Source organism: Chaetodon trifascialis, chromosome 3 (genome assembly GCF_039877785.1).
Source record: "Chaetodon trifascialis isolate fChaTrf1 chromosome 3, fChaTrf1.hap1, whole genome shotgun sequence".
NCBI classification, from domain to species: Eukaryota; Metazoa; Chordata; class Actinopteri; order Chaetodontiformes; family Chaetodontidae; genus Chaetodon; species Chaetodon trifascialis.
The window spans coordinates 23,144,662-23,171,066 of record NC_092058.1 but is presented as its reverse complement, the minus strand read 5'-3'; the positions used below and the strand labels follow the sequence as shown (position 1 = coordinate 23,171,066).

Genomic DNA, 26,405 nt, shown 5'->3' with positions numbered 1-26,405 from the left:
CTCAGCAAACGCAGAACCTTATTCCCACACTGGACCGAAAATAACTCTCCTTATCATTCAGCTGCAAGCAAGGGTGCACAGTCAGTTTACAGCCCCTCCGTACCCAGCACAGGGTATTTCAATGTGTGTTCACAAATACTGAGCCGTCAGATGAAAGAGAGCGCCGCTCCACTCAGGGATGGGAGTCCCCACATTGAATGCATGAGTGACTGATTACTTTCTTACCAATTGAACCTCAACTCTCTACAAAGAAGAGCCTTAGCCCCAGCCTGAAGAGGCCAAACTAGAAACAAGGGCTTTCCAAATAATACAAAATCACAGATTGGTGTGTTAAGGATCTTGCGTCATTACAATGCATACAGCTGCTCTTCCTCAAATTTCAAGCTTTTTCACTTTCCCCTCCTGCCAACTCAATTTATTCCGTTGCAGTGTGGGGCAGAGAAAGTACAGCCACTCTTGTTTCTCAAAGCAGACGCGGGGGACAGCGTTAGCTTGTTCCCATTAGAAACAGCAGACGGCTGACTGTCTGTATGTAACAGCCGTGTCAAACGGCAGGCCTGGAAAAGTTGCAAAGAAAGTTCATCCTGTGTTTTGAAACCTGGGTCAGCATTTGCGAAGGTCCATTTCTGCATAAGTGAGCACACAAACCCCAGTGCCTGTTCAAATAGTCTGCAGCTCTCTCTCAGGCAGCTCATGACAACAGCCCAGCAGCAGCACTGTTTGATCTCCAATGTTTTCCTTAATCTGGGTTGTCAAGGTTCGCTTGTTGGAGGCTGTTTACTTTACTTCTCCTACAAAAAAGTGTTTTTTTCCCCTCAGACAATGACTAATCCAAAGACCAAGAGGAGGGAGCACTGCCAGCAATAGTTGTTAAAGCTGCAGTTTCCCTTTTGTAAATTTTCAGATGGTTTCAGTCTTGCTGCTGCCAGCTGCAGACTTACTGTAGAAAATATTGGGCTAATATTTCATTCATATGTGTATGCAGTTCACTCTCAATAGATATAAATAATCTGTATCTTTTTATACAAAATTATGGGTTTTTTTTGGAAATATACTACTTCTGTCTGACTTGACAAATTACTAATAAATCAACAGGGATTAAGTCCAAGAGACATTTGTTTATAGTACGTACATATACATTAAAAAGCTGCATATTCAGTGTCATGTGGGTGGCTGGTGTCCATTACTATGTGATACACCTGTTATAAAATGTTCATGAAAGAAGAAAATACGTTTAAAATATTTTGAGTGCAGGTTTGCTTGATGGCTTTGCTTTCAATGTATTTTTACAGGGCAAATAGTTTTGCTCCAGCACATTCCTTTGGACAGAGCTTAAGGATGACATGAGTAAAAAAAAAATAAATGGACAATTTACTCCACATCCACTTTAGAGTAACAACAGGTAATTGTTCATTGTTAATTTAACAAAATTCAAGCAATTTCTTTTCAAAAGTGACAATAAACTGCTCAGCAACTTCAGCCTATTTACAGTTCAGAAAACGTCAAAGTGGAGCTCATGAACACATCTGACTCCATAACTTAGCTCGAGCTAAATAAGACTTTGACTGTCACCTCTATAATTAAAAAAGGTTTTCACCAAATCCTTTGTGTGCCGTCCAGGTGGACTGACATGAGCTGAAGGTTTCAAACTGACTGTCTACAGCCTCCTCTGGACGAGACGAGCCACACAAACAGCGTTCAATAACGCAAATGACGGACAGCCGAATAAAAGCTGACCTGCCCGTTCGTTGGCGGCGTGTTACAGCTCGAAGCTGAGTTCAGGGCTGCTGCGATGCCTTCCTCCGTCCTCTCGGAGTTTGGAGGACAGCTAACACGTGGGGAAGAGCTCCTTCCCTGGTCTTCCTCCAAAGAAATCACGGCACTCAAACTTCCCTTCCACCGAGTCAAGTTAAAAACTTCACGGCTCTCTTCTTAGCACGTATGCTGCCAATTGCGGACTGTTAATGGCTATCGCTAACCAGCACTTAATAACCAGCGACGGTACAAAGATGCATTTCCCTCCGGGGTCTCATGAGTAGCCTCAACTAAGTTAGGAACCCAACTTTCCCAAAAAGTAGAGGACACAACACTCGTAGCATAGTAACAAAAAACCCTCTGGTGACAGCCATTCGTTACAGAGGCGTTAAACAGCGCTACCGATACACAATAATAATGCAGGTGTTTGTTTATTTGTTTATTTCGCTAATTGTAACAATTCTAGAGAACAGCACCAAACACCGAAGACAAACTCCGTGTGTGTGTGTGTGTGTGTGTGAGAGAGAGAGAGAGAGAGAGTGAGTGTGTGTGTTTGAGTGCAGCAGCAGCAGGTATCTAGACACGATACAACAAAGCTAATGTTAACATCATGATAATAGTGAAACTTACCCGAATGGAAAACGCTTTACAGCAGCTAAGGCGCACGCGGAGGGTACCGATTCGCTAGTATGAGATAACGAACCCGTGCACGCGAGCCCGTGTACCGAGAACGCGTGCAACAAATCACACCATAAACACCAATATTACTCCGCCCGCACTGGTGTGGGTTGCGAGGTGGTGAAGGTGGGGGGACTAACTAACTAACTTAACTACGGGGAGAAAGAGATAATCTTACCGAGGGCGTCGAAACAAGGCAGAACGTGGAGTTTCACACTCGCTGCTTCCCAGTCCGCCTCGTGAGGAAAGGCACGAGCTCCTTTCTTAATGTTGTTATTAGATTTTAACACGCCGAGAAAAGAAGGAGAAAAAAAGGAAGAATCGCGGATTTGGATGTTGTTGTTTTGATGACGTCATATCCACCTGCTGTAAACAACGTTCATTGCATCGCGGGTCCTTCATAGAAACATCATAGTCACAAGTACAATTCAGGAGCACTTAGAAGGTCCTTTCTATGGGGAAATGTAATGATATGCATTAGTTTTAGCTGTAAGTGTGACAGGAGAGAGGGGGCTGTCAGAAAAACTAAAATGTCTAAGCTGACTAATTACAACTGAGGCAGATATTTCAGAAAATTATCCTGTCCTTTTCTTTCTCTTTTTTTCTTTCTTTCTTTCTTTTTTGGATCTGAGGTTCATCATAACTATTCCAAAGCCTTACAGCAAAAATCAAAATGAAATGAAATATGTCATCAAATATGTCTGAATCTTAACTGTGAGGAGTTTTAACTATTAGGGGGTTATTGTGGCTTAGAAAATGACAGTGTAGGCAAGCAGAGTGCAGGTTCTTTCAGTTTGGTGCGGTTATATTTTCTGACATGTTGGCCATTTCTTCACAATATTTTCAAGGGGACATGACTACATCTGAGCAAAGTTATTCAGAACTTGTGCTTTTGCGTGGCTCAAAAGATTTGCTCACTCCTAAACACTTTTCCCTCAGCATGGCTGTCACAAGAAGTGCAAAAACATTATGGCAGTAATTAAAGTCTGTCGCTTGCTCCTGGAGATGAGAATGATCACGGGCCAGTTCAACAGTCCAGTTAACGCTCATTGTAAAGCAACATTAATTTAACCTCAAGAGAAACTATTTCAAGTCGGTTTTTTGCCCTTGATCAAGGTCTGAGAAGTACAGCTCATTTAGCAGTGAACGACATTGCATTTATCATGGCTGCATCTGAGGGGAATGCTGCCGATGGGGCCGCTCAGGAAGTCTGTTTCTTGGTAGAGAGCGCCACCCTCTGACCATGCGCGGTCACAGGAAAAATACTGGAATATTTCCACTGAATAACCTTCGTTGTGTCACTAAAATGTTTCTTACCTGTGTTTCCTCTGGAATCCCATTAAGCCTTCAGTGCATGTGTGTTTTTCCAAGCGCTCTAACACACCTCAGGTCAGACTCATGACTTGTGTGTTACAGGTTGAGCTTCAAGTTAAGATGCTTGGAAACTTTTCAGAGCATGATACTAACAATAATAAACCCATTAAAACAAATTTGCCCTTAATTTTATTTTTTATTTATTGTCATTATTTGTCATTGTCATTTTCATCAATTTTATTGATATCTTGCAGCCTCATTATATTCATGTACTGTGTTATTCATGAGCTGCTGTTACCGCTCATTGACTGGCACCAAAAAAAATAATACAGTAGTCACAAATCAAAGCCACCGTCTTGTGGTCATTACAACATGTCTGCACTGCACGCAGCGGTGGGCTGTTTTGCTTCTTCATCAGGCTTCAGGCACAAATTCATATTCAACGTTCAGAGGCAAACTTCTGCTCTGCTGTGAGCCGGACGCACCAACACCAACGCTGTACCAACTGTGACAGTAAACTGCGACAAACAGTGAATTAATTCATAGCAACAGCGACACAAAATGAGGAAACAGGAAAAGACATTATCTACTACTTCCTGTTATCTGCATGCTGAGTTAAAAAAAAATAAAGGCGCACATATTCACCATTAACTAGTTGCTTATTATTATTAGCATGCAGATTAGTAGCATATTGGCTCTTTATTAATGAGAATAATAATAAAGCACTTGCTAATGCTTTATTCTGTATGCCCATATTGTACAGCTACCATTAACTGAGAGTTTTCCCCCCACTGACCTCCCAATTGCTGCTTATTGGCAGCAAGAAAGTTCTTGTATAAATTACGATTTTAGTAACCCCAGAATAAGACATCAGAAACTGCTTTGTAATGACCCATAAGGAGGCAATAAGCTACTAACATGCATGCTAACAAGCAACCAGCTAATGGTGAACATGTGTACCTCAATATAAAGTGTAACAAAAAACACTTTTACACAGCTTCGATCTTTAATGGCCTTAAAACTTTTCAGAGAAATACATTTGGATTGGCTTCACATGAAATGTATTTCAAAATATATTTCTTATTTTTTTAAATCTTACAGCTCAAACTTGGCAAGCAAGGGGAAAAAAGGCCATATTCCCACTTTAAAGATGCAGTACTTATGCTCTAGCAAGTACCCTGAAGGTGTACAGACACCTATCAGTCTCTGCATGGCCAGCAGCCACAATGTTGTGTTTAATGACCTCCAGGCCCATGAAGCCACAGCCCCACACAGATGTCCTCTGAGTCATTCAACTGATACAGTACAAAGCTGCAGACACACACATTCATAGACAGCCATGGCAAGGACATACCCTAACTTCATAATTAAAATGTATGATTTCAAAAATAATTACAAAGGCAAAACCAAAAAAAAATAGAAATGCAAGACTTGACCTTTTGACATCCCTGAGAGAAAACAATGATGACGATAATCTTATCTGGCTTTTGAATGTGTCTGTGAGTGATTTGATAATCTGTACATTGAGCCAATTTTACAGTGGTTTATGAGATTGATGCAGTTTTTTTTTTTTTCACAAGGTTGTAAACATGATTGTCTGCTGTAATTAATGAGAAAGTATCAAATGTATGTACAGTGTTATGAAGACAATCTAACACACGATCTAAGCTTTGCAATTCTTCCGTGGCTGGATCTGCATGTCAATACTGGATCTATGAGCTCAGCGGAGCCCAGCAGCCGCGTGTCTGGGTCTGAATTTATTATCATGTTTTGTTGGTGTCACGCTGGTGATGTGTTGTGTGGATTCAGGCCCTGACTTGATGGAGTGTAGTTACAAATTAATTGAGGATCACTATCAGTTACGTAACAGCCTCTCCACACATACACATGCACACAACAAAGTAATTAGCTTTCTGTTAATTAGGTAATTAAGCAAATGAATAGGGGCTCCTCTTGATTCTCAAAGGGGGGCGGATGGCTTTCATACGGTGTTTTTCCCTGGCCTGTAGCATTCAGCGCGCAATGAAAGGGAGAGGACTTCTGGAGATGTACAGATAATGAGCAGTGAACTATCAAATGAATGAGACAGGGAGAAACTAAGGAACGTCACACCGTGTGCACCATTCTGCAGTTGTGCATATATTTACAGGTGGTTTCCTTTCCAAAATAAAAAAATAAGTAAAATAAATCAAGTTTTTTTTATATGGTAAAGCTTTATCAGGACACTCAAAATTGAATTGCACCATTTCTTTTCAAAAGGCATCAGCCAAGCATGAAAACGCTTTCATGGTGTTTGTATAATTTAATTCTTTAAGGAATATATCATGTAATCGCAAAGGAGTAAATTTTTCATCTTATTACAAATCATCTATACATGCTCATTCGCTCTTCTAGGTATAATTTTTAACAATTGTACACATTTGTCCATTGCAGTGGACTCCATGCGCCTCAACAATAGTACATGTAATGCAAAGCAAATTAGCATCATTACTCAGGGTGAATGGGAACACAGGTCCAGTCTCTTTAATGTTCAGTGTCATCACATCGCATTAACATTTACCTTTTATTTCTATTTTATCTATTTGCATTGCTTGGAATATTCCCGATGTGTTGGGTTTGTCTCTGTATGGATGTAAAGACATTTAATTTAATATAATCTAAATGTAGAAAGACTCAAGGGAATTTGCCACATGTTGCTATAATATATCTCAAACATGGCTTCTTTATATTTGAAACATACTCCATATTTTCCTTTATGACTCAGCAGTATTCCACAATCAGCACCTTTCGCTTGCTTTGTCATGCCAGACATTTTGAAGAGTTCAAGCGAAAGCTGCGTGTTTTATCATGAATGCAACAGAGTGCCAGCTCACCACCAGGCCTAAACTGACATGAAGCACAACTCGTACGTTCTGTTATAATTTTCAACATTATTACTGACTGGAGAGCTGTTTGATAAATACAGTCGATTCTAACAGACCAGCCCTCTTATTGCAGGTTCTTCACCGAACACATGGAAACAAGAGCCTTGAAAAGTCAGCTTTTTTTTTTCATCCCACTGTTTAGAATAAATACGTCTGATGTCACTGTTACCATGGTAATTGCTAATAACACCCCACCCAGGTTTGACCCACATCCTCTTTTTAGCATTTGAGGAGTGAAGTGTAAAAGCATGACACTTACCTCATTTTAAAGCCATGCAGGTGATGATGAACCTGTATGGTTTCGACAGCATCACTGAAAACCAGGTTTTTATGGTCATTAAAAAACATATTTAGAACATTCAACAAGTTGTTGTGCAAGGGTTTGTTTAACTGAGAGGTTTCTTTTGAAACATGGCACCAAGACTCTAACAATGTGCATGTCAGTGCACATCGCAGAGGAACAGGAGCACTTCCCTCAAGATCAAGAGGCTTTTTTTTTTTTTTTGCCATTGCTGCGAGCAGGGCCAGCTTTTCTCTTTGCCTATGATCATTAGAGCAAGGTCTCTGAACAGCACAAGCCACTGGCTGCTGAGTCCTTGTATTGTTTGACTGGGGATACAATCAGGTTTGGGAGATGGTGAGTGTGCTGGTCCATAGCAATTTTTGTAAGTCTTTCAATTGGCTGTGAAAGTGCAGCTCAGCGTGCGCACGATCAGCACAGAGTGGAGGTAGATGCACTGCTTTTCCAAATTACTGGCGTGCCATCTCACTGCATTGTCAAATAACCACAGGGTACATGATGCAGACACACTCTGAAACCTAAGCAAGCTGTCCATGTAATTGCTCACCCTCGGTTCCTGCGCAGCACACATTCATATAAGATCTTGTATATTTGGTCGTCAGACATGTTAAGAGATCAAAACAAGTCGTTTGATGTGGTTTGCTCTGTGTTACAGAGTTCGCCGTGGACAACAACAGAAATGTCGTCAGGTTTCCTGTCGAAACATTTCATTCAGGCTGCACACTTTTTGTAATCCGATTTAATCCTTTTTAAGATCAAATAAAAAACAATTCACCAAGACATCTATATGGATACTTTTACAATATATCTTCATGCAAAGTCATATCAAAATATAAGAATCAAAATGTCTAATTCAATGAACTGTGTTTGTCTGTGGGCATTGCATCTAACACCACCTTCCACACATCTGAAACAACCTTCAGTAAATCATTTTAGTAGCTTTTAATTACAGTTTGCTTGAAATCCTTCATTTGGTCAAGAGACATTTGTAAAAGAATATAATAATATGCAAGGCCTGTCAAAATCAGGCCAGCCTAAGACAGAGCATAGACTCGTCCAAGAGAAGAGCGAGAGCAAGAAGAGCAGAAGGTACCGTTTAATTCTGTTATCTCATAGTTAGATACATTCACTGAAGTCTTAAGGCAACACACAGGTTTTAAACATCTGTGCAAATCATGTGGTTGTAGTCTGAGTTCTGCAGTGGAGTCAGATGAGACCATAAAAAAACTATTCATATTTAAATGTGTTATCATGAAGAGATGGGACTTCACATGAGGTGGCGTCAGATCTTTCACACACTTTTTAAGACATTTCATTTTATAACGTCTCTGTGAAGCTTAGTTTTAATTGTCAGTGCATCTTTTTCAGTCCCTGAACGCCTCAAAATGAACTTTGTCTTTAAAGCTGCAACAAAAGCTCAAATTACTGTGTGTCACATGAAAGACATTGTTGGTGACGAAACCACGAACAAACTAATTCAGCAGTTGTCTGCACTACAAACCATTTGTCAGCTAACTGTACCGCTTTTACACCCACAACTTTACTGATCTGGTTCACTCTCACTGCTGTCATCACACCAGTGACTATTTTTAGCACAAAACTCTCACAAACCCACTGGCCAGCACCAAAACTGAATACATTTTGACATGTCACGAAGGGAAAAGCGAAGGCGTCATTATTAAAATGAATGATGGCTGAACTCCACGTAGCTTGCTGCTTCAGTTTCAGGGTCCGTCACGTCGTCACAGCTTAGTGGGACACCTCAGTCGTGTTACTGTTATTAGTAACAGCTGTGCTTTTCTGACTGTGACAGGTCAAGATGTCTGCTGCGAAAAGGTCGAGTGAACGCGCTGATCAAAGCATCAGCACATCATCAGTCCTGTATTGACTGGAAATTCACAAACAGTCATAATTGCAGAGCTATCGCTACTCGCTGCTTTCCTGACCTTTACGAGAGCTCTTTGAGAGGCGTTTCCCATCTTACCTTAGAGGACATGCCAGTAAGAGCATAAAGTGCGACTGCGACATTAAAATGTGACGAATCAGCAGTAAATGATTGGCATAAGTGAAAATGAGGTATTGACACACATCCTGCATGACAGAATGGTGACATTGTCCTTTCAGATATTAGTCACTGATGATTGTGCTGTGCAAGAAGGAACGCGGATAAGAATTGTATTTTCATTTCCATTTTATTTAATTTGCCCATGTCACTGCAAAAATCATGTTTACAAAGGAAATATCGTCCTCGTAGAAGTCATTTATCAACCAGTCCAAAGGTGACGTGGTAGAAAAGTGGTGTGATAATAATACCAGAAGCAGTCAGTTTACTGTAGCCTACGCTGTAATAAAAGAGCAGGTTAGCTGTGTTAGTGGAGATATCTCAGCATGAGTGATGAAGTCTCAGAGCGTTTGTAAAGGGTTCCAATAAAAAAATAGCTCTTTCTATTTCCTCTATGAACAGTGGTGGTGTTTATCATTATGGACACAGTCACACAGGTGAGGTCAGTCACTCACGGTTTAAAGTGTCCTTTTCCTTGGAGCAGCAGTCGACATCGACTCAGTGACTACTGAGAGTCACCACACGTCTTACTTGACTTTTTCTCTATGGGCAAATCTGACACATTGTATCGACAAATCATGTGAAATATGGGAACAGCACGACCTCATGCTGCTTCCTCTGAAGCAAATAATGCTGTATTTCCCTCTGTGTGCTGGTTAGGACATGGTCCAGTAAGTCCACTGGCAGGGGAAACAAGCACAGACAAGTATCGAGGAGCACCACGAGCTGAGCACAAAAATGAGCTGTACGTCTTCAGAGTAATACACTGAGCAGTCTGTTACTCCATTTAGAGCGGAGGGTCGACTTTCAACACGGGTGTGAAGAGAGAGCAGAGTGGCTGAGGACATTCAAGGAGACAGCTTTCAGAACGGGTTTGCTCTTTAAAATGACCGTCAGAAAGCAGATCTTGCATTTCTTAGGGCCACATCTGTGTCGGGATGTCTTCTGATTCCCTATGATGGCTTTAGAACTGAGGGACACTGTGATTGGAATAGGTAGTCGTGTGCAATATTTCCAAGTGTTACCCTGACTTACGTTTGATGTACGGTCGGTCAAGTTTCAAGAAACCAAGCAGGACATTCAGTCCATCCTCCAGCTGAATAAAACACCATCAGGATACAAACTACAAGACGGCAGAAAAGTGCTATGGCACTAATTAAAACAAGATATGAAGTGAGAAGTGGTACATATCGAACAGTTAAAACACAGCATGTAGGGGCTGCCTCTATACCGGGATAAACTGTGAGGTTCATAGGCCATGCAGAGAACAGGACCATGACAGTGCAGTGCAGTATAAGAGGAAGTAAACCCACATGAACTCTGGATCTATGCTGGATATACACTCTCTGAAGAGTTCAGAGCTTTAGGACCCACGGTGAAAAGAAACAAGGCATCAGTCATTACAAGTTATAAAAATATATTGACAACATTTGTTGAATGCAAAATAATAATCCTTGATTAGGTTGTGGACAGCGCCTTCACGGCGAGGCAGGTACAGAGTTCAGGTTGAAGTTTAAAAAAAGTGCGTCACAATCTAATGTCTTGAGCGTCCTCCTTCAAAGGCATGATGCTCCATGTGAGCTGCAAAAGTCAAAGCAATTCATGGTGAGTACAAACCCTTCAGTTCGCCATTAAAATGGTCATTTTACATGCAGGACACGGTTTGACTTTTGTGTTGTTAAATATGAACAAAGTGCACACCCATGTCCAGGTTTCAAAGAGAAAACTGTTTAGAAACTGGTCTAATGAGTCCACCAGCAGCTCCTCTGCCTGCAGGTTGAGCTGTTCAAACAATACAGTTTCACCAGTTTAACCTAATCGCTTCACACTGTAGCTCATTATCATAATTTTAGGAACAAAAATTCAGCATGTGGTAACAAGACTGGGCTATGTGAATGTGCGACTGTAAGTGGGGCTGGTATGAGGGCAAACAGGCCATTTGTCTTGAGCTCCTTTCTGCACTGTCAGTACAGCCTAGCCTAAAGCCATGTTCGCTCCTTAAATTATCCTCTGGCATGCCTGCATGCTCTGCTCTGGCCTTCAAATGTGCAGCTAGATCCACTGTACAGATGCATGCTTTTTTTCAAAAGGTACAATGCATCTAAGTGGGAAAATGGGCATACTTACACTTATAAAAAACAGCTTTAAAAGATATGTACGGGAGGAGCTCATAGACTTTCCCCAAGATATTGGCTTCGTTAGCCAGAGATGCATCTCTATTCCAGATTTGTACGACGTCCTCCCGATCTCGAACGCTAACACTGACGCCAACGACCTCGTCCTCTGGAAAGCAGACAGCAGACACGACAAACAGTGAACAAACAGCCATCAGCGGAATCGCTACGCTGGGTAGAAGCAGATCTCTGTGCAGAGGAATGGAAACATATGAAACTGGACTTATAGCAGCTCACCTGAGGCACAGTAATCTGCAAACTGCTCCCCAATAGTAGCAAGTAACAATTCTTTCCAAACTGTAGACTGAAACGAGAAGAGCACATGAGAGCTCATTAATAAATCAGCTTTTTCTATGATTATGTGATATTGCAGAGAGAGAGAGAGCAGAGCACACCTACAGCGCTTTCTTTTGGTATTTTCATCTTCCATACTCCTCCTTTTGCATTACTTTCTTCTTCCCTGTCGGTGTACAAGATTAAGGGAAACTTATTATAATGCAAACCTGACCAAGCGATCAGTTTCACACAACATTTTTAATTTTAAATTTTACATCCCTTCCATGTCAAGTGGGAGTTACATCCGAGACGACAGGAGGAAGGTTTGCATTGAAATCGTTCTGACATTACGTGTCAGCTCCTGCATGAACTCGAGTCATAATGTGTTAAAGGATGACTGCATAATATTGGCAATCGTAACAGACTCACCACAGTGGCCTCCGCTCTCCACGCATTAGGTGATAGCTACATCTCAAAGGCAGGGCTGTGACTGGAGGGATGTTGTTGTATACGCTCCAGAACATCTGCAGACAGGAGAGCAGACAGGTAACACCTGCAGCATGCTGGAAAGAGCTGCCCTGCTTTCATAGAGCTCCAAGAGAAAGTTACTGTGATACGGGAGCAGAAATCTCCCTCCTTTATCCAGTTTGCATCTGGTGTATTTACAACACTGTAGTATACTGACAACGGCAATAAAGCCAAATTCAAAAAGTGCCTCTGTGTTAAAAGAAGCAAAGCATTTCAATAAGTGTTCTCTATTTTCACACATCAAACATAAGCCCAGTCAGATCACACTTTGCTTGTTCGTGTATTTCCAGGTTTGTTATGGCTGAGGGTGATGTGTGATGTGTGATGTGTGTTATGGCTCCCCTTGAACCATGTGCTCCACAATCACTGCTCTAAACCTCCCACTGTTGTAGAGACAGGCTGTGAAAAGCTTTGCATTTTAGCTGATCAACAAACACCTTCACGTGTAATCTATGAGTCTGATTTTCTGTGCTTTGTGTTTCAGCTTATTCAAACTGAATGCACAAGCCTGTTTCCTGTCTATTTTTACATGTAAATAAAACTTCAAAACCACTGCAGAATATCACTGACTCATATTTGGCTTCTTTGTATGTAAAGCCATCAGTGCGTCATACTGAAAGGCAGTAAAATATGCACAATGTTTCTCAAGAACAACAAACAAAACTGTTTGGATTTTTTTCCCACCAAACGTGCCAGCTGTGGCTTTAAATGCCACTGAACTGCTTGTTCCCTTTCATCAAGCGAGCTCTTCTCAAGCCAAGCGGACCCTCTGCCAACTCATGCATTTGATCTCTTTGCTCTTCCAGGTGATGAAGCTCCTTAAGCCGACACCGAACCTCACCTGAACGCTTTGCACGGTGTAGATCTTCTTCAGGTTGGATTCACATTCTGCAGCCGTCGTGCCCGGTAACGACCTGCAAGGACAAGTGGAAACTCTTTCAGTCCACCGGGATGATGCGATGGCAGAAAGAAGGGCAGAAACAAGCCGATGGTGCTGCTCATTCTACAGTAAAATGGCTCATAAACAGCAGCCTTTTAGGGTCGGTGGATCACATTCCTTATTTTTCTCTTCCAAAATGCTAAAAACATGCACTTTTACAGGGTCATAATTCCTATTTCAGTCAACAACAGCGCTCTATTAACTGTGTGATCATTATTATACTCTTCATGGGGTCTGTGGTCTCTTTATGGACATTTGACCTCTTTCCAGTCACCTGGCTGAGCAGACAACACGATCAAACCTTTGCTCCAAAACATAAAACAATAAACACAGCAAAGCAGAAAGAGAAAGAGCGGCAGAGACACACTGTCACGTTCAGCACGCAGTTCAATGGCAAGTATGGACACACTTTGCAACTATGTCTCTTATTTTGACTGGAGAGCGTCCCAGGCTGGAGGACGAGGCATCACAGCCTCCCTGTAGTCTAACAGCCTGCGTTTAACTCGTGAAGGAGGTGCAGTCTGTGTTCTTTAACTGTGCTTCTTTTTAGGAAATGGAAAAGTTTGAATTCCAGTCCAAAGCCCCCCTCCCGGCTCCCTGCAGGGACACAGAGCCACAGTCACCTGACCTGCATGTTTGAATACCTCAAAACATGTCGAGTCACTGTCTTAGATAACAACAGGCGCGTGAAAATGGAAACTTTTCTGGGGGGACAGGGCAGTGAACTGAGGACGCTCGTGTCAAAGGCAGACTCTCTCCCGCTACACTGGCTCCTGGAGGCCTGCGGGGAGCCGTGGCCTTCGGTCATATTTTTCCTCCATCATTCCTGTCCGTCCTTAAAGTGTCCACTCGCGGACAACGCGGAGGACGGGACGAACATTACCTGTCCAGCCAAAACGTCCACGGTGAGTGTAAAGGCAGCGCTGTCGTTTCGTCTTCTCGGTGTTTCTTTGTGATATTTTCCAACTCTTCCTCGTCGATGTCAATGTTGTTTTCGGGGGAAACTGTCTGTCCGCTCATGGCGCCTCTGTCCCTCTGTACATCCGTGTGACCCGCAGGGACCGCCATTTCAGCAGCCCGACAGCTAATCTTTGAATATCTGCTGTATGAGAAGCCTTAACAAAAACACCCGGTTTGGCTTTATCTCGAGACACAGACGCACACTGCCGCTTTTCCGCCTACCGACTGGTGACGTCACTGCGTCACCGAGCAGAAACGTCGTAGTTGGTCCATTCCAGAGAGCGGGAAAAGGAGGAAGAGGCCTCACTCTGACTGTTTTTGTGGGAGCAGAAACTGACCTGAAGAACATTTCAAACCAGGATAACTGGTCTGACAGAAAAAATATATTAGAAAGACCAGCACGAGACCGTGATCATGCAGGAGGTAAACTACATCTGTTACTGACATTTGCAGCTGTATAACTGGAAGAATCTGGCTTTAGGAAGTAGGTTACTTTTAGAAATGTAGGTTACCACAGGTTCTTTGCACTGCTGTGCACTTCTGTACTACATCACCAACCAGACCACAGCTCTGTATGCACAGAAACAGTAGCAGTCTACTGTCTACTTAGTCTACTTATCTATAGGCTTACATTATAGCCTGACTGATAAGTAGGCCAGGCCATGAAATCGCTGATATTTGCTTATCACAGATACACGGGCATAGATATCAGCCAATAAGTAACAGGGGAGTCATATAATGTGTCACCCAGAGAGCACAGTCAAGTTTATTTTTCACCCATTAAAGTGTCTTCCTAATACCAAAATTAGCATATGCCTAAAAAATCCATTATCGGCCAGGCTATGCCGTAGAGATGCTGTTTGCCATGTTCACTCTGATTCTGAGTCAGAGCATCATTTTGTTGCCATTATTCTTGATATTATTTCAATAATGAGCAGGATTTTTTTTTTCTTTACACTCAAGTGTGTCTTGGCCTGGGATCTACTGTCTCAAGGCCAGCCAGAGATTATTTACAGCGCTCATTTAATGTTCTAGTAAGGCTGCAACACTCACAGCACATCTGCAACCAGAATGTCTCTTTCTCCCCGTGGAAGAGAAGCTGACCTGAAGCTCAGTGTCCAGAGAGGTGGACAGCCCACTCATTTTTTTGCAGAGTTTCATGTGACTGCCTCCTGTCCTGATGACAAACAGAGAGTTCTGTCCTGCAGGAATACGATCTCAGGCGACATGACACTACTCAATGATGTGAAGCCTACAAGGAGAGGAGAGACAAAGACAAGACTCTCAGCTTTGGACTATATGTAGCTGAAATTTCTTGTATCTGATTGTTTTTTCTTTCTTACAGCCCCACTAGGAGAGAACAACTCAGCGTGTTGAGGGCCAGAACTTCTATTTTGTGCTGATAAACAGTTGTTGAACTTCACTATTCTTGTTGAAAATAACTTTTTACTTCCCCTACCTCAATATAGTCAAGAGGGGCACGGAGAACTAAGCAAGAATGTCTTCTCTGAGACCCCGGAGAGAGTGACGCCCATTTGTGCAGACCAGGAAATGGGCAAGTGACGCATCATCTCATCACACTATCTTCAGTTTCAAGCCCACTGTTGCCTGTTTGAGGGCACTTTGGCGAAAGTACTCTGTAAGCTCCAACAAGACAATTGTTAATGAGTTTCCATCCCCACAGAGATGTGTCTATGTGAACTTGTCAAGCTTTAGCTGCAGAGCAATTCTCACATAAGGAAAGACAAATGTGCATATTTGGATCATACGCTGTCCGATTAGGGTGTAGATATTTTAATTTGTGTTGTCCTGTTATAGTATTTGTTCTTTGGACATTTAAGCACTCAAGCAAGCAAGAAGTGAGATTTCAAAGATCCAGCGCTCTAAATACCAGCAAATTTCAGCTGTTAACCATCATAAATCTGTAAGTGTAACTGTACCAAAACCATTGTTGAACTCACCACTTGTAATCTAATACCCAAGCTTACTATTGTTGTATGGAATTATGGTTTCATAAATAAGAAATAAATGTACTATTGCCACTTTCAACCATCAACACCATTACAGTATTACACTGCCAGCATATGCTAAACCTAGCCAATCTGGAACTACACCTGCCCATTTGATAGCTGCAACCATTTGATTGGTCAGGTGGTGTTTCTGGGATGTGTTATCTGAGCATGGAGCTGACCTCAGGCATGATCGTTGTGGGTTTTGGTCAGTTGTCGTTTCATTTTTAGGTGTGTTAATTTTCCCGGCAAGGATAATCTTTAAGACAGCAGTGGCTGCTAATATGCCTGACATATTAAATGTTCATGATGCTCCATGGAGCTGGCTGCAGGGGGTGCTGGTGAATCACTGCAGTAGCAGGTGCAGTCCGTCCATATGATGGCAACTGTAGTTCTACTGAGAACAAGATTTTATTATTGAGGGACCTTTAACATATTGACATGACATATTCAAGACGATTTATCACATTTTCCTGAAAAGTCTGCTTGCAGTCAAGCAGTGCTATTTAATGAAGAAAACATTAATTTCAGTCTGAGTTCAGACTGCAAAAGGTCTCCTCAGCTGTTTTCAAGCCACTTGTCAAACCCTCTGCCACGTCTCTTAAAGGCATCGAATACAGCCTTTGTCAGATCCGCCTTTCCTCTGCAGAATTAGCTTCTGAGGTACCACTCTGCACACCACTGCTGTATTATGCAACTATTTACCTCATTTGAACTCACACTGTTAGCTCTGACTGTGTCATCCTGCAGCCTCTCTCATCAGCTACCAGCTGTGTGATGCCTGTCATTCCAAGTTAAAGCTTTGTGTGTTGACTGACAGTTGGTCAGTGTAGCCTGACTTACATGTGCATCATTCCAGACAATAAGGACAGAGAGCAGGGTTATACGAGCTCTGGGGTAGTAGTCTGGATATTGGTGATAATCTTTTTGTGTAATAGGTCAGTGTTCTGTTTTGCTAGGTTTATTTAAGTAAGTTATTTCCTTCTGTAACATCAGAAAAAAAAAAACTATATCTTTGAAGAGGCTTAAAATAACACAGATGTGTGTTGAAAACCTGGAAATAAAAAACAAAAAAAACAACAATCTGATAAAAACAGAAACCCTCCAGTTCAAGTATGTTTTAATATATGTTGAACCTTATAGTGCATGACAGTGAGCTGAGGTTATTAAGAGGTTAAGTGCTGTATTTTCATCATTTGCCACTATTCTTTATTTTCATCTTTCAGTAAAATAATGTTCTTAAAAAGATGTTCTCACAGAATTATTATGGGCTGTTTCCATCTGTGTGTGAGAAAATTATGTGTTTTTGACTCTTCTAATATTAATTATCATATATTATATAAATGCTTTTGTTTGCATGGTATTTTATGTCTATTTTTCAAATATTATGTAATGTCAGAGGACATCTCTGTCCACATGTGCATCTCATCAGTGCGTGGAGACAGACTTCCTATAGATCGCATGAGACAAGGACCCGGCGGATGAGTCTCCTGGCTGATCCCAGGCCTGCTCTCTACATGCAAGCGGACGTGCGTCGCATAGGCTGCTGCGAGGGATCCACCGATAGACCCACACTGGCGCTCTCACCTCTGCGAGCCTCCAATCCTGCTCTCAGCTTTTCCAGGACATGTTGGCCTTAATTCGATGTTGTAGCCGCCGCTGATGAGACTGTGGATGCGTAATTGCGCCACGCTTCCGCTCAACACCGTCTGCTTCTTTATTCCTGAAGACGACCGGGAGACCTCCGCCATCGGTGGAAACTGAGATGTGTTTTCTGAGCCGCTCGGCTGCTGAGCGGATGCCTTTCGAGATGGTGTTTGGACCCAACCCGGGCTGCCTCCATTCAGCAGAGAACACAGCAGCGGACAGGGATGTCTCCCGTGCCGGACACTTGTGAGATGAAGGACAAGAAGAAAAAGAAGAAATGCTGAACGCCTTTTTGTTTGTTTTTGGTGGGGATCACGGCACATTGGGATGGATGTGAAGCGACGTTGAACGGATGCTTCTGAGTGGATTTTATTCCTGAGTGTGGGTTTTTTCTGTTAAAGGGGCGGCGGATCGTGTAGATTTTGTTTTCATTTCAGCCTTGGCAGGATACTACCGCTCGTCGATGAATTGATGTGGGGATACACACGACCTCGGCTGCATAGATGGCGAACACAAGTGAGTTTGGGGGGAGCAGCCCGTCCTTACAGAACTATGCGTCCGCGGCCTCTGCGGTCAAGCTGGCCTCCCTGGGACTGATCATGGGCATCAGCCTGCTGGGCAACGCGTCGCTGTCGCTGCTGCTGCTGAAGGACAGCTCGCTGCACAAGGCTCCCTACTACTTCCTCCTGGACCTGTGTCTGGCGGACGTGGTGCGCTCCGCCGTCTGCTTCCCCTTCGTGATGGCATCGATCGGCGGCGGCTCCGCCTGGCCGTACAGCGCGCTCAGCTGCAAGATCGTCGCCTTCATGTCGGTGCTCTTCTGCTTCCACGTCGTCTTCCTGCTCTTCTGCGTCAGCGTCACCCGGTACATGGCGATCGCCCACCACAGGTTTTACTACAAACGGATGAATCTGTGTACGTGCGTGGCGGTGATCTGCATGGTGTGGACTCTCTCCGTGGCCATGGCTTTCCCTCCGGTGTTCGACGTGGGCACCTACAAGTTCATCCGTGAGGAGGAGCAGTGCATCTTCGAGCACCGCTACGTGAAGGCGAACGACACCCTGGGCTTCATGTTGATGCTGGCCGTCATCGTGGGGACGACCCATGTGGTTTACATCAAGATGCTGTGCTTCGTCTACGATCACCGCAAGATGAAGCCGGCTCAGCTGGTCCCCGCCATCAGCCAGAACTGGACCTTCCACGGCCCTGGAGCCACCGGGCAGGCCGCCGCTAACTGGATCGCCGGCTTCGGCCGCGGACCCACCCCGCCCACGCTGGTGGGCATCAGGCAAGCCTCCCACCTCGGCAACAGGAGGCTGCTGGTGCTGGACGAATTTAAGATGGAGAAACGGATCGGGAAGATGTACTACATGATCACACTGACCTTCCTCATTCTGTGGGCTCCTTATATAAGCGCCTGCTACCTGAGAATATTTGTGCGGGGGGCTCCGGTCCCGCAGCTCTACCTGACGGCTGCGGTGTGGATGAGCTTCGCCCAGGCGGGAGCGAACCCCATCATCAGCTTCATGTTCAACAAGGAGCTGCGGATGCGCCTCCGAGCCTGCGTCCCCTGCTGCCTGGGGACGCAGACACCCATGGAGCCGTACTGTGTCATCTGAGCCTCACTGGCCCAAAATACTGCCAAAGACTCACCACGTCTCGTTTCAGAATGTACACAGACTGGTCCTCAGAATGTGGGGGGTGATGGAGAGTGACAGCACTTCACTTAAAGTTCATTTGTGGCAAAGATGTTACCCTCTATTTTCATTTGACAAAAACTTGAATATGATATAAATTCTACTATATTTTACATATCAGAGTCAGACTAATTAAAACTATATGAGACTTATTATAGAAACATAATCTGATGCTTTATTTAAAAAAAGTGTTATGCGGTTCACCAACTGGATATCATGATTAGGCCACCTTTTTATTTCCACCTCTGCATGTAGGCCTGCTGTAGGTGACATTCACTCTACATAGAGTCTCCATGACAGCCGTGTCTCATGTTATGTCCTACCTTTGGAGACAGTTTTTATGGCCCGTTGAGTATATCAACCTTTTTTGCTGATTACAATATTGTACATGAATGTCACTTTGGCTATTTGTTTGTATATTTTGAAATTATCTCCCAGCACTCCCATTTGAGGTCGTTTGCCTTTTGCTGAAACTGATGACCGAAACACAGCAGGACTATTTTATGAGCTGACGGGCGTCAGTTTCTCTGGCATCTGTGACACGCTTGGTTTCTAATCATTTGGATACCACAGAGATACAGATCTCAGTATATTTTTAATGAGGACAATGTCACATTTGTAAATACTGTAAAGCCCTTTCCTGTTTCCTTCTGCTTTTTTAACCAGATATGTTGTATATTTCATAATCTCTTAAGATTCTCCGTGTTGAAAAGGTGTTCAAACTCGCTTTTAAGGTATTTTGCATATTCTTATTGTTTTTCATGGATCAGTTGTGTTGAGAAATGGGTTGATTTGCTTTCCCTGCAGAATATACAGGTATTCTTTTTCTACGTTGGGACTCTGAAAATGTTAACAATATGGTGCTTTGGAAAGGATGTTTGCATTGTTTGTATTTCTTAGCAAATAAATGAGAAACAAATGATGAGTTGTTTGGACTCTGTACTCTGTTAGATGTCTCTACTTGATCTGGTTCTGCTCTTGAACGCATCTCATCTTATGTATTTCTTGTGTCATCTACTTTTGTCAGCATGCTCACTTGCCCCCTCCCTGTCTTGTGTACTCTGGTCAGTGTTTTCTCACACAGCCCCCTGAGAACAGCTGTGGGATTTAAATGGAGAGAGTGATAGACATGTTTAAAGATTTTGCAGTTGAAAACATCAGAGTTGCACCAAGTATTTCAACAAACTGGATCCTAAATCAATACAGACAACAGTCGGCTGTCTTCATGTTCCTATTGTGGATTTCTCCACCTTCACAGACACTGACGTCATGGTCTTGGTGTTTATTCTGGGACTTCAGAGGGCTGAAAGAGGCACTCCAGATGTTGTAGCACTCTGTGCCTGTGCCTCCTATTTGTAGTGTTCACTTTGTAGAGTCCAAGCTAAAATGACCCTGGTGACATCATCAGTTTTTTTTTGTTTGTTATTTGTTTTTTCAGACTTTAGAAAGCTCCTCCCTTTCAAAGACCAAATAAAACTCCTTGTGACCAGGTAACTTCATGCGTAAAATTGACGATTCCCTTTAATAACCCGAGGGGACTTGCGTTGATTAAACATGTGCACGTAGTCGGGACCCTATATTTTAGGCTGATTCAAGTATTTTTAGATTCAGTATATTTAAATTCTTGTCTGTGTGGAGAAGGCTTTATAAGAGAAGGCTTATAAAGCTTATAAAGAGAAGGCTTTATAACAGCATTTTCATCCTGAGAAATAAGATAGAAAAGAACAGTTAATGGCATCATATGAAAAATGCAGATATTTTAAAATAGCTAGAGATGTGGGGCATTTAGGGGGCTTAGGAGGAATAATTAGCTCAGTATTTCTGAATTCCAAGGGTGTGAACCCTTTCCCCTGTTCCCTGCACACCTTGCTGTTTGCTTCTGACACCACCAGTGTTTCGTACGACTGGAAAATCTTCTGCTGTCAAACTAATTATAGCTGTTGGAAATGCAGCGTGTCACTGTCATGTCACATTGCACAGCACCAACTAGCAAACTGTGACCAGAAATACAATGGAAACTTTACAAGTGTTATATTCACGGTTTAAAAGAGAGCGCTTACTAAAGCAGGTAATTCGATTTGTTTCAATAGGCTGTTTGCGTGCCTCCTGCTTTTTAATCAAAATCCCTCAAACCACCGATCTCCCCCTCCCTCCTTAGGCCAGTAGCAGGCTATTGATTGCGCTAACTGCCATTGCATTCATTGACACTCGCCTCAATTAGACCAAACGCAGATTTTAAAGAAAGGATGGGCAGTTTTCTCTTGTACACACTATAATCACTGTGATTTAGTGAGGTGTTTCTGAGCTCCTGGCCCTCCATCACTTTCATGTGCTACACAACACTGAACTCCTCAACACACTATCTGACCTCAGTACATCCATAACCATTAGCATCACAACATGCCTGCTTGTTCCTGACATCTGGCCGTGCTCTGCTACCAGCATGCTGAGGTCTCACGGTGTAATTGCTGTGGCTCCTCTGCTGCAGGAAGCCCCTCACCTGCACGTGCTCTTGTGCGATGCAAATGCAGGTCAGGTATTTTTGGTACGCCGTGTTGTCTTCAGGGCACGCAGGCTCCGTTGTGATGCTAGGGAAATATGACTCTCTTCACTGGCTTTTAATGCTGGTTCTTTTACTGACTTTTTGGGTCTTTCTGACCACTGAGCAACCATGATGACCTCTGTCCTCCTTTCCTAAAATACAACTAGGGGAGCTGGAAAAGGAACTTTTTTTGTGATATCATATGATAAGATTGGATTCTGAGCTGTACTCTGAGAGTACTCCATGACTTTATTCCAAACATTCGTCTTCCTCGGCACCTACATTACCCACAATGCTAGTCTAACTGAAAACAGTTAAGTTGAAGATTCAGGTGTGCTATGCGAGTAGCAGTGTAGCCTCTAGCCTCCAGCAGAGATGAGGAGTGGGATATGGACATCTGGTAAACACAAACTTTTCTAATTTCACACCATACGATTTTTGTCACATTCAAACTTGTAGTTTTAAGCCCCAGCTGATGCTGACTCAAGTGACATCACTTGAGGCAATTTATCAGACTTCACACAGCTCTCTGGTGCACCAAAGTGCAGTAAACACACTTTGATGTATAAAATTGATGGAGTTCCCATTTAAAGCTGCAACTAATGACTGTTTAATTATTGATTCAAGATTATTTTTTAATTAAATGATTTTTCTCTATTAAATGCTCAATAATTGTGAAATAATGATTTATGGCTCATTTTACTCGTCATATTTCAGATTTTGCATGTTGTTACATTGTAGATTTGAACAAATTCTGTTACTGAGATGTCTGTTCCTGGAGGCTTTTTATTCTTTCATGCACTCTCGTTAACGTCCATGTCAACTTCCATTATCTGGGGCATTGCCTCATCACAGATCACTCCGCTGAGGATTTTAGGCTGTTTGAATGCTCTCATGTCTTGAGCCACAGAAGGCCAATATCCATTTCTAAAGAACAAGATTGATGTGAGTCATTTCTTTACACATTGGACAAATCTAATTATAGCTTTGAGCCTTGAATAAATGCTGTGAATCATAGCCTGACAGTGATTAATTTCAGAGCTGTCGCACTGTTTCCTGGTGTCATAAAGATGTTCTGCCAAGGTGAGTGCGAGAAAAGGCCAGTCTCCTCTCGTCTTTTAACCTCAATTAAAATGTTCCCAGAGTTTTTCTTTTTGTACTTTGTGATTAAGAAAGCAATTAAGCAGCAAAAGATACTGTCACATGCATTTTGGTTATGAGTGGGATAATGAAAGTGTAACCCAGCTTGCACATCTCACTCATCATGTCATTGGAATAACCAGCCAGCACAGTATAACCCTGTGTGACATAGAGCATCTTTGGAAATCAAGATCGATCTTACTGTCAAAAAGAGAACAAGGCACATTTCCACGTGCGTTTTGATTGATGAATTCAAAGATTTTAATAGCATAAATTTTCAATAACAAAACTGAATGAAATCAAATCAGTCAGAGAAATGACTCTCGGTGAGCCGCATAAAAATCTCATCTTCATCTTCCTTTGGTTTATCCTTCACTGTGAGGTGTCTGTATTTCACACAGTGCAAAATATCTATTTTCAAACAAACCTTTGATGTGCAGAAGTAAAGAACATTCCAGTATGTACGGTGGAAAAGCTGTGCATGTTTAGGTTGAAACTACAGTATATGCTGCATTCTTGTAACATCTGCAACACAACACTGATCAGTGACAGCAGGGAGCAGCCATCTTCCCCCAGCTGGGATCACACTTAATGTTCTATTGGGTGCAAAAATGAGGAAGTGGAATTTTCCCTTTAATTATAGAGTTTAATTAAAACTGAACCAAAAATGATGATGCATTATTAAATATATATCTTTATTCAAAATAATAATAAAAAAAACAAAGTGGAAACAGGCTTTTAAAGACAGTTGCGGTACAGGTAGCAAATAGTGTAACTGCAAGTGTTCAGTGTCCTCAGAGGTAGTAGTCTGGATACTTGTACGGTGAGAGACATTTGGATCTCCCCTCCTCTACGGTGATGCACGACAGGTTGGGCAGACAGGGGCAAGTGTGGTGCAGTCTTTTCCCAAAGAAAGGAACCTGGAGGCAGAAAGAGAGATGTCTTTGGTATGAGATTCAGTTCATTTTCCTCAGGCATAATGCAGGCAGTGGAAGGCTGTTTTTCTGGTCACTTGTGTGAATTTTGAAAGGGAGGAGCTCAATGCTGTGAAAGTAATTGCACAATATTGGCTACCAAAAGTTTAATGTGGCAATAGGCCACAGGTCAAGTATAACCTTTGTTCACTGCTGCTGTGTGGAGACAAATCAATGACATGTGACATGTCACAGCAGAGGTGAGAGCACCTCTGGAGATGACCTCACCGTGTGGCTCATAGGGTGACAGTCGTCTCCTTCTTGTCCCATAGGCGTGCACATACGCAGGCTGCGGATCCACAAACTCACCGCACAGCACATCCCCCCTCCACACTGAGAGTCCTTCTCACAGGCCTACACACACACACACACACACACACACACACACACACACACACACACACACACACACACACACACACACACACACACACACACACACATGCATATTAATGACTTACACAGACCAATAAAAGACTTATTAGTTTTATGGACCTGTAGTAACAACATTTAAATCTTAATGCAATAGCAATTTCTTGTAAACAAATGCTGTACTCTAGTTCATGTAATCAATTCCTTATTGATATGATTAAAGTTTATTGTTATTATAAAATTGCAATGTGTTGAAATGCATTGCAATACACACTGCAGACTGCTGCTACTTTAACAGTATATTGTGCCTGCTGTTATTATGCATGTATATGATGCTCAGTGTTATTACAGCATTAGTCACATCAGACCTCAACAAAACACTTCAGGATTGCTGGTGATTTATTTTTATGAGTGTCTGGATGAGAAGCTGAGTGACAGCTCTCACTTTGGATAAGATGAAGGGAACACAATGAGGAGGAACAGAAGTGATTTCATGTGACAGACGTGGATGAAAATCACTTTCTGTTTTATGGCTGCATGCTCCTCTCTCAATTCACATCAGCAGCACAGTGTGGGAGCGTGGTTGTGACAGGGATGAGTGTTTTATTAGCAGGTTATGGCCATGATTTATGCTCATGGAATTATGTAAATCCTGACTGTGGATAGGGAAATGATTCAATGATTCAACCCACTAGTGAAGTATTTCTATCTATCTATCTATCTATCTATCTATCTATCTATCTATCTATCTATCTATCTATCTATCTATCTATCTATCTATCTATCTATCTATCTATCTATCTATCTATCTATCTATCTATCTAATGACTAATTTTGAGTCCAGCATGTTTTTACATTCTTCCTTTAAAGTACATTAAAATTCAAATATCTTGTTCATTTTATGTGTCATCATTTGCCATAAATTTTAACTATGAGGGGGGAAAAAATGACAGCTAAAGCACAAATGTGACAGTGACGCTTTGGTCTCAGTACAAATATGACACACACGAAAGTCTTTATGCTGCAGTGTCACTTTATATACTTATTTGATATATTTGTCTTTACTATAATATAGTTAGGAAATTTTCTTTTGAGATCAATTTCATATCAAAATATCATCCATTCAAGGGTCCAAAAAACAAAAACAAAAAAAACCTGCATTCTTGATGGTATAGCTAATGCTAGCTTATTTTAGCCATTAAGAGGAGGCGAATACTAGCAATGCACATTAGGCAACATTTCCATTTAAGAAATTAGCAATTTGAAAATTAAATACCCCTGTGATGACTGCTGAAGATCCATGGGACACCAACAACAGGGAGAAGAGCAGCAGGCAGATGGACCTCATGATGAAGAGCTGTCTTTGCGCTCCTGCGCCCTCCAGGGTGAAAAGTAAGGATGCTGAGGCTGTCAGTCCTTGCTGCATGTGCATCTGTGACAGACCGCAGAGACAAGTGGCCTCTAGATTCATGTGTTGAGGGCTGGCGGAGGTTTATAAACCCAGCCCGCCATTCAAAAACTCTGACTCACTCACACCAGCATCACCTCGCAGAGGCTACAAAAAAAAAAAAAAAGACCAAGGTAAACTTTAACATGACAATGCCCCTGCCTTTCATCATTCAGACAGTTCTCTTTTCCAATGTAAATGAATTCATGCTTTCATACCAAAAACAAAGTTATTTTACACTAAGATATGCTAAAGCATCCTGTTATATCAGCGCCGTCGCCCCCCCCCAATCTTTTCAGACTCCAAGGCCGTACTTTTGAATACATCTTTTCAATCCCACTCCCCCACTCACAGCTGATGAATCAAGGTTACTGTATTCCTGAAAATAAGTAGCATGAAAGTGGTGCAGGCGACTGATTCAAAGACTCAAACTGATTTGTGAGCGATATGAGTTACAACAATGGTCATTTACAAGAGTAATGTAGTCCAACACTGTGCATGGAGAAGATGAGCCTCATTACAGATTAACCATATCAGCCCGTTGCAGAGTACAATGTTTATTCCACGTCATTTCAACTCATACTGAGCCTGCATGCTTGTCCAAGTATAAGTCTAAGGATGAGTGTGGTGATCTTTCCAGTGTCCCGATCCTAAAGCAGACTAAT

At 42.4% G+C, this 26,405-nt stretch overlaps 3 protein-coding genes across 4 annotated transcripts; 1 reads left to right on the top strand and 2 right to left on the bottom strand.

The window, feature by feature from the left end:
* Nucleotides 1-9,154: 9,154 nt before the first annotated feature.
* On the bottom strand, nt 9,155-19,032 carry LOC139351788 (eukaryotic translation initiation factor 4E type 3-like). Of its 2 annotated transcripts, none has more exons than XM_070993802.1 (7): nt 17,509-19,032; nt 12,854-12,926; nt 11,914-12,008; nt 11,608-11,668; nt 11,446-11,512; nt 11,162-11,317; nt 9,155-10,615 (listed from the first exon to the last, which is right to left on the bottom strand). In XM_070993802.1, the coding sequence occupies exons 1-7, from the start codon at nt 17,889-17,891 to the stop codon at nt 10,569-10,571; spliced, it is 882 nt and encodes a 293-aa protein (XP_070849903.1). In that variant the 5' UTR covers nt 17,892-19,032; the 3' UTR covers nt 9,155-10,568. The 2 variants fall into 2 exon arrangements, with proteins under 2 accessions (XP_070849903.1, XP_070849896.1); XM_070993795.1 differs by lacking the exon at nt 17,509-19,032 and adding an exon at nt 13,836-14,139.
* gpr27 (G protein-coupled receptor 27) lies at nt 17,880-20,185 on the top strand. Its single transcript, XM_070993784.1, has one exon. It carries the CDS (start codon nt 18,072-18,074, stop codon nt 19,185-19,187), a length of 1,116 nt encoding a protein of 371 aa, XP_070849885.1. The 5' UTR covers nt 17,880-18,071; the 3' UTR covers nt 19,188-20,185.
* Nucleotides 20,186-23,741: 3,556 nt separating this feature from the next.
* On the bottom strand, nt 23,742-25,805 carry prok2 (prokineticin 2). Its single transcript, XM_070959701.1, is given in 4 exon segments — nt 23,742-23,867; nt 24,150-24,275; nt 25,570-25,775; nt 25,778-25,805. Coding segments are annotated over 4 exon segments (486 nt in total).
* Between the last annotated feature and the right edge of the window lie 600 nt (nt 25,806-26,405).

Excerpts from the sequence above, each read along its gene's own strand:
- LOC139351788 (XM_070993802.1), bottom strand. The coding sequence starts at position 17,891 with ATGTGCCGTGATCCCCACCAAAAACAAACAAAAAGGCGTTCAGCATTT. Across the intron at positions 12,009-12,853 it reads ACACCGTGCAAAGCGTTCAG|ATGTTCTGGAGCGTATACAA; the intron begins GTGAGGTTCGGT and ends TCCTGTCTGCAG. Across the intron at positions 11,513-11,607 it reads AAATACCAAAAGAAAGCGCT|TCTACAGTTTGGAAAGAATT; the intron begins GTAGGTGTGCTC and ends TTCTCGTTTCAG.
- gpr27 (XM_070993784.1), top strand. The coding sequence starts at position 18,072 with ATGGCGAACACAAGTGAGTTTGGGGGGAGCAGCCCGTCCTTACAGAAC.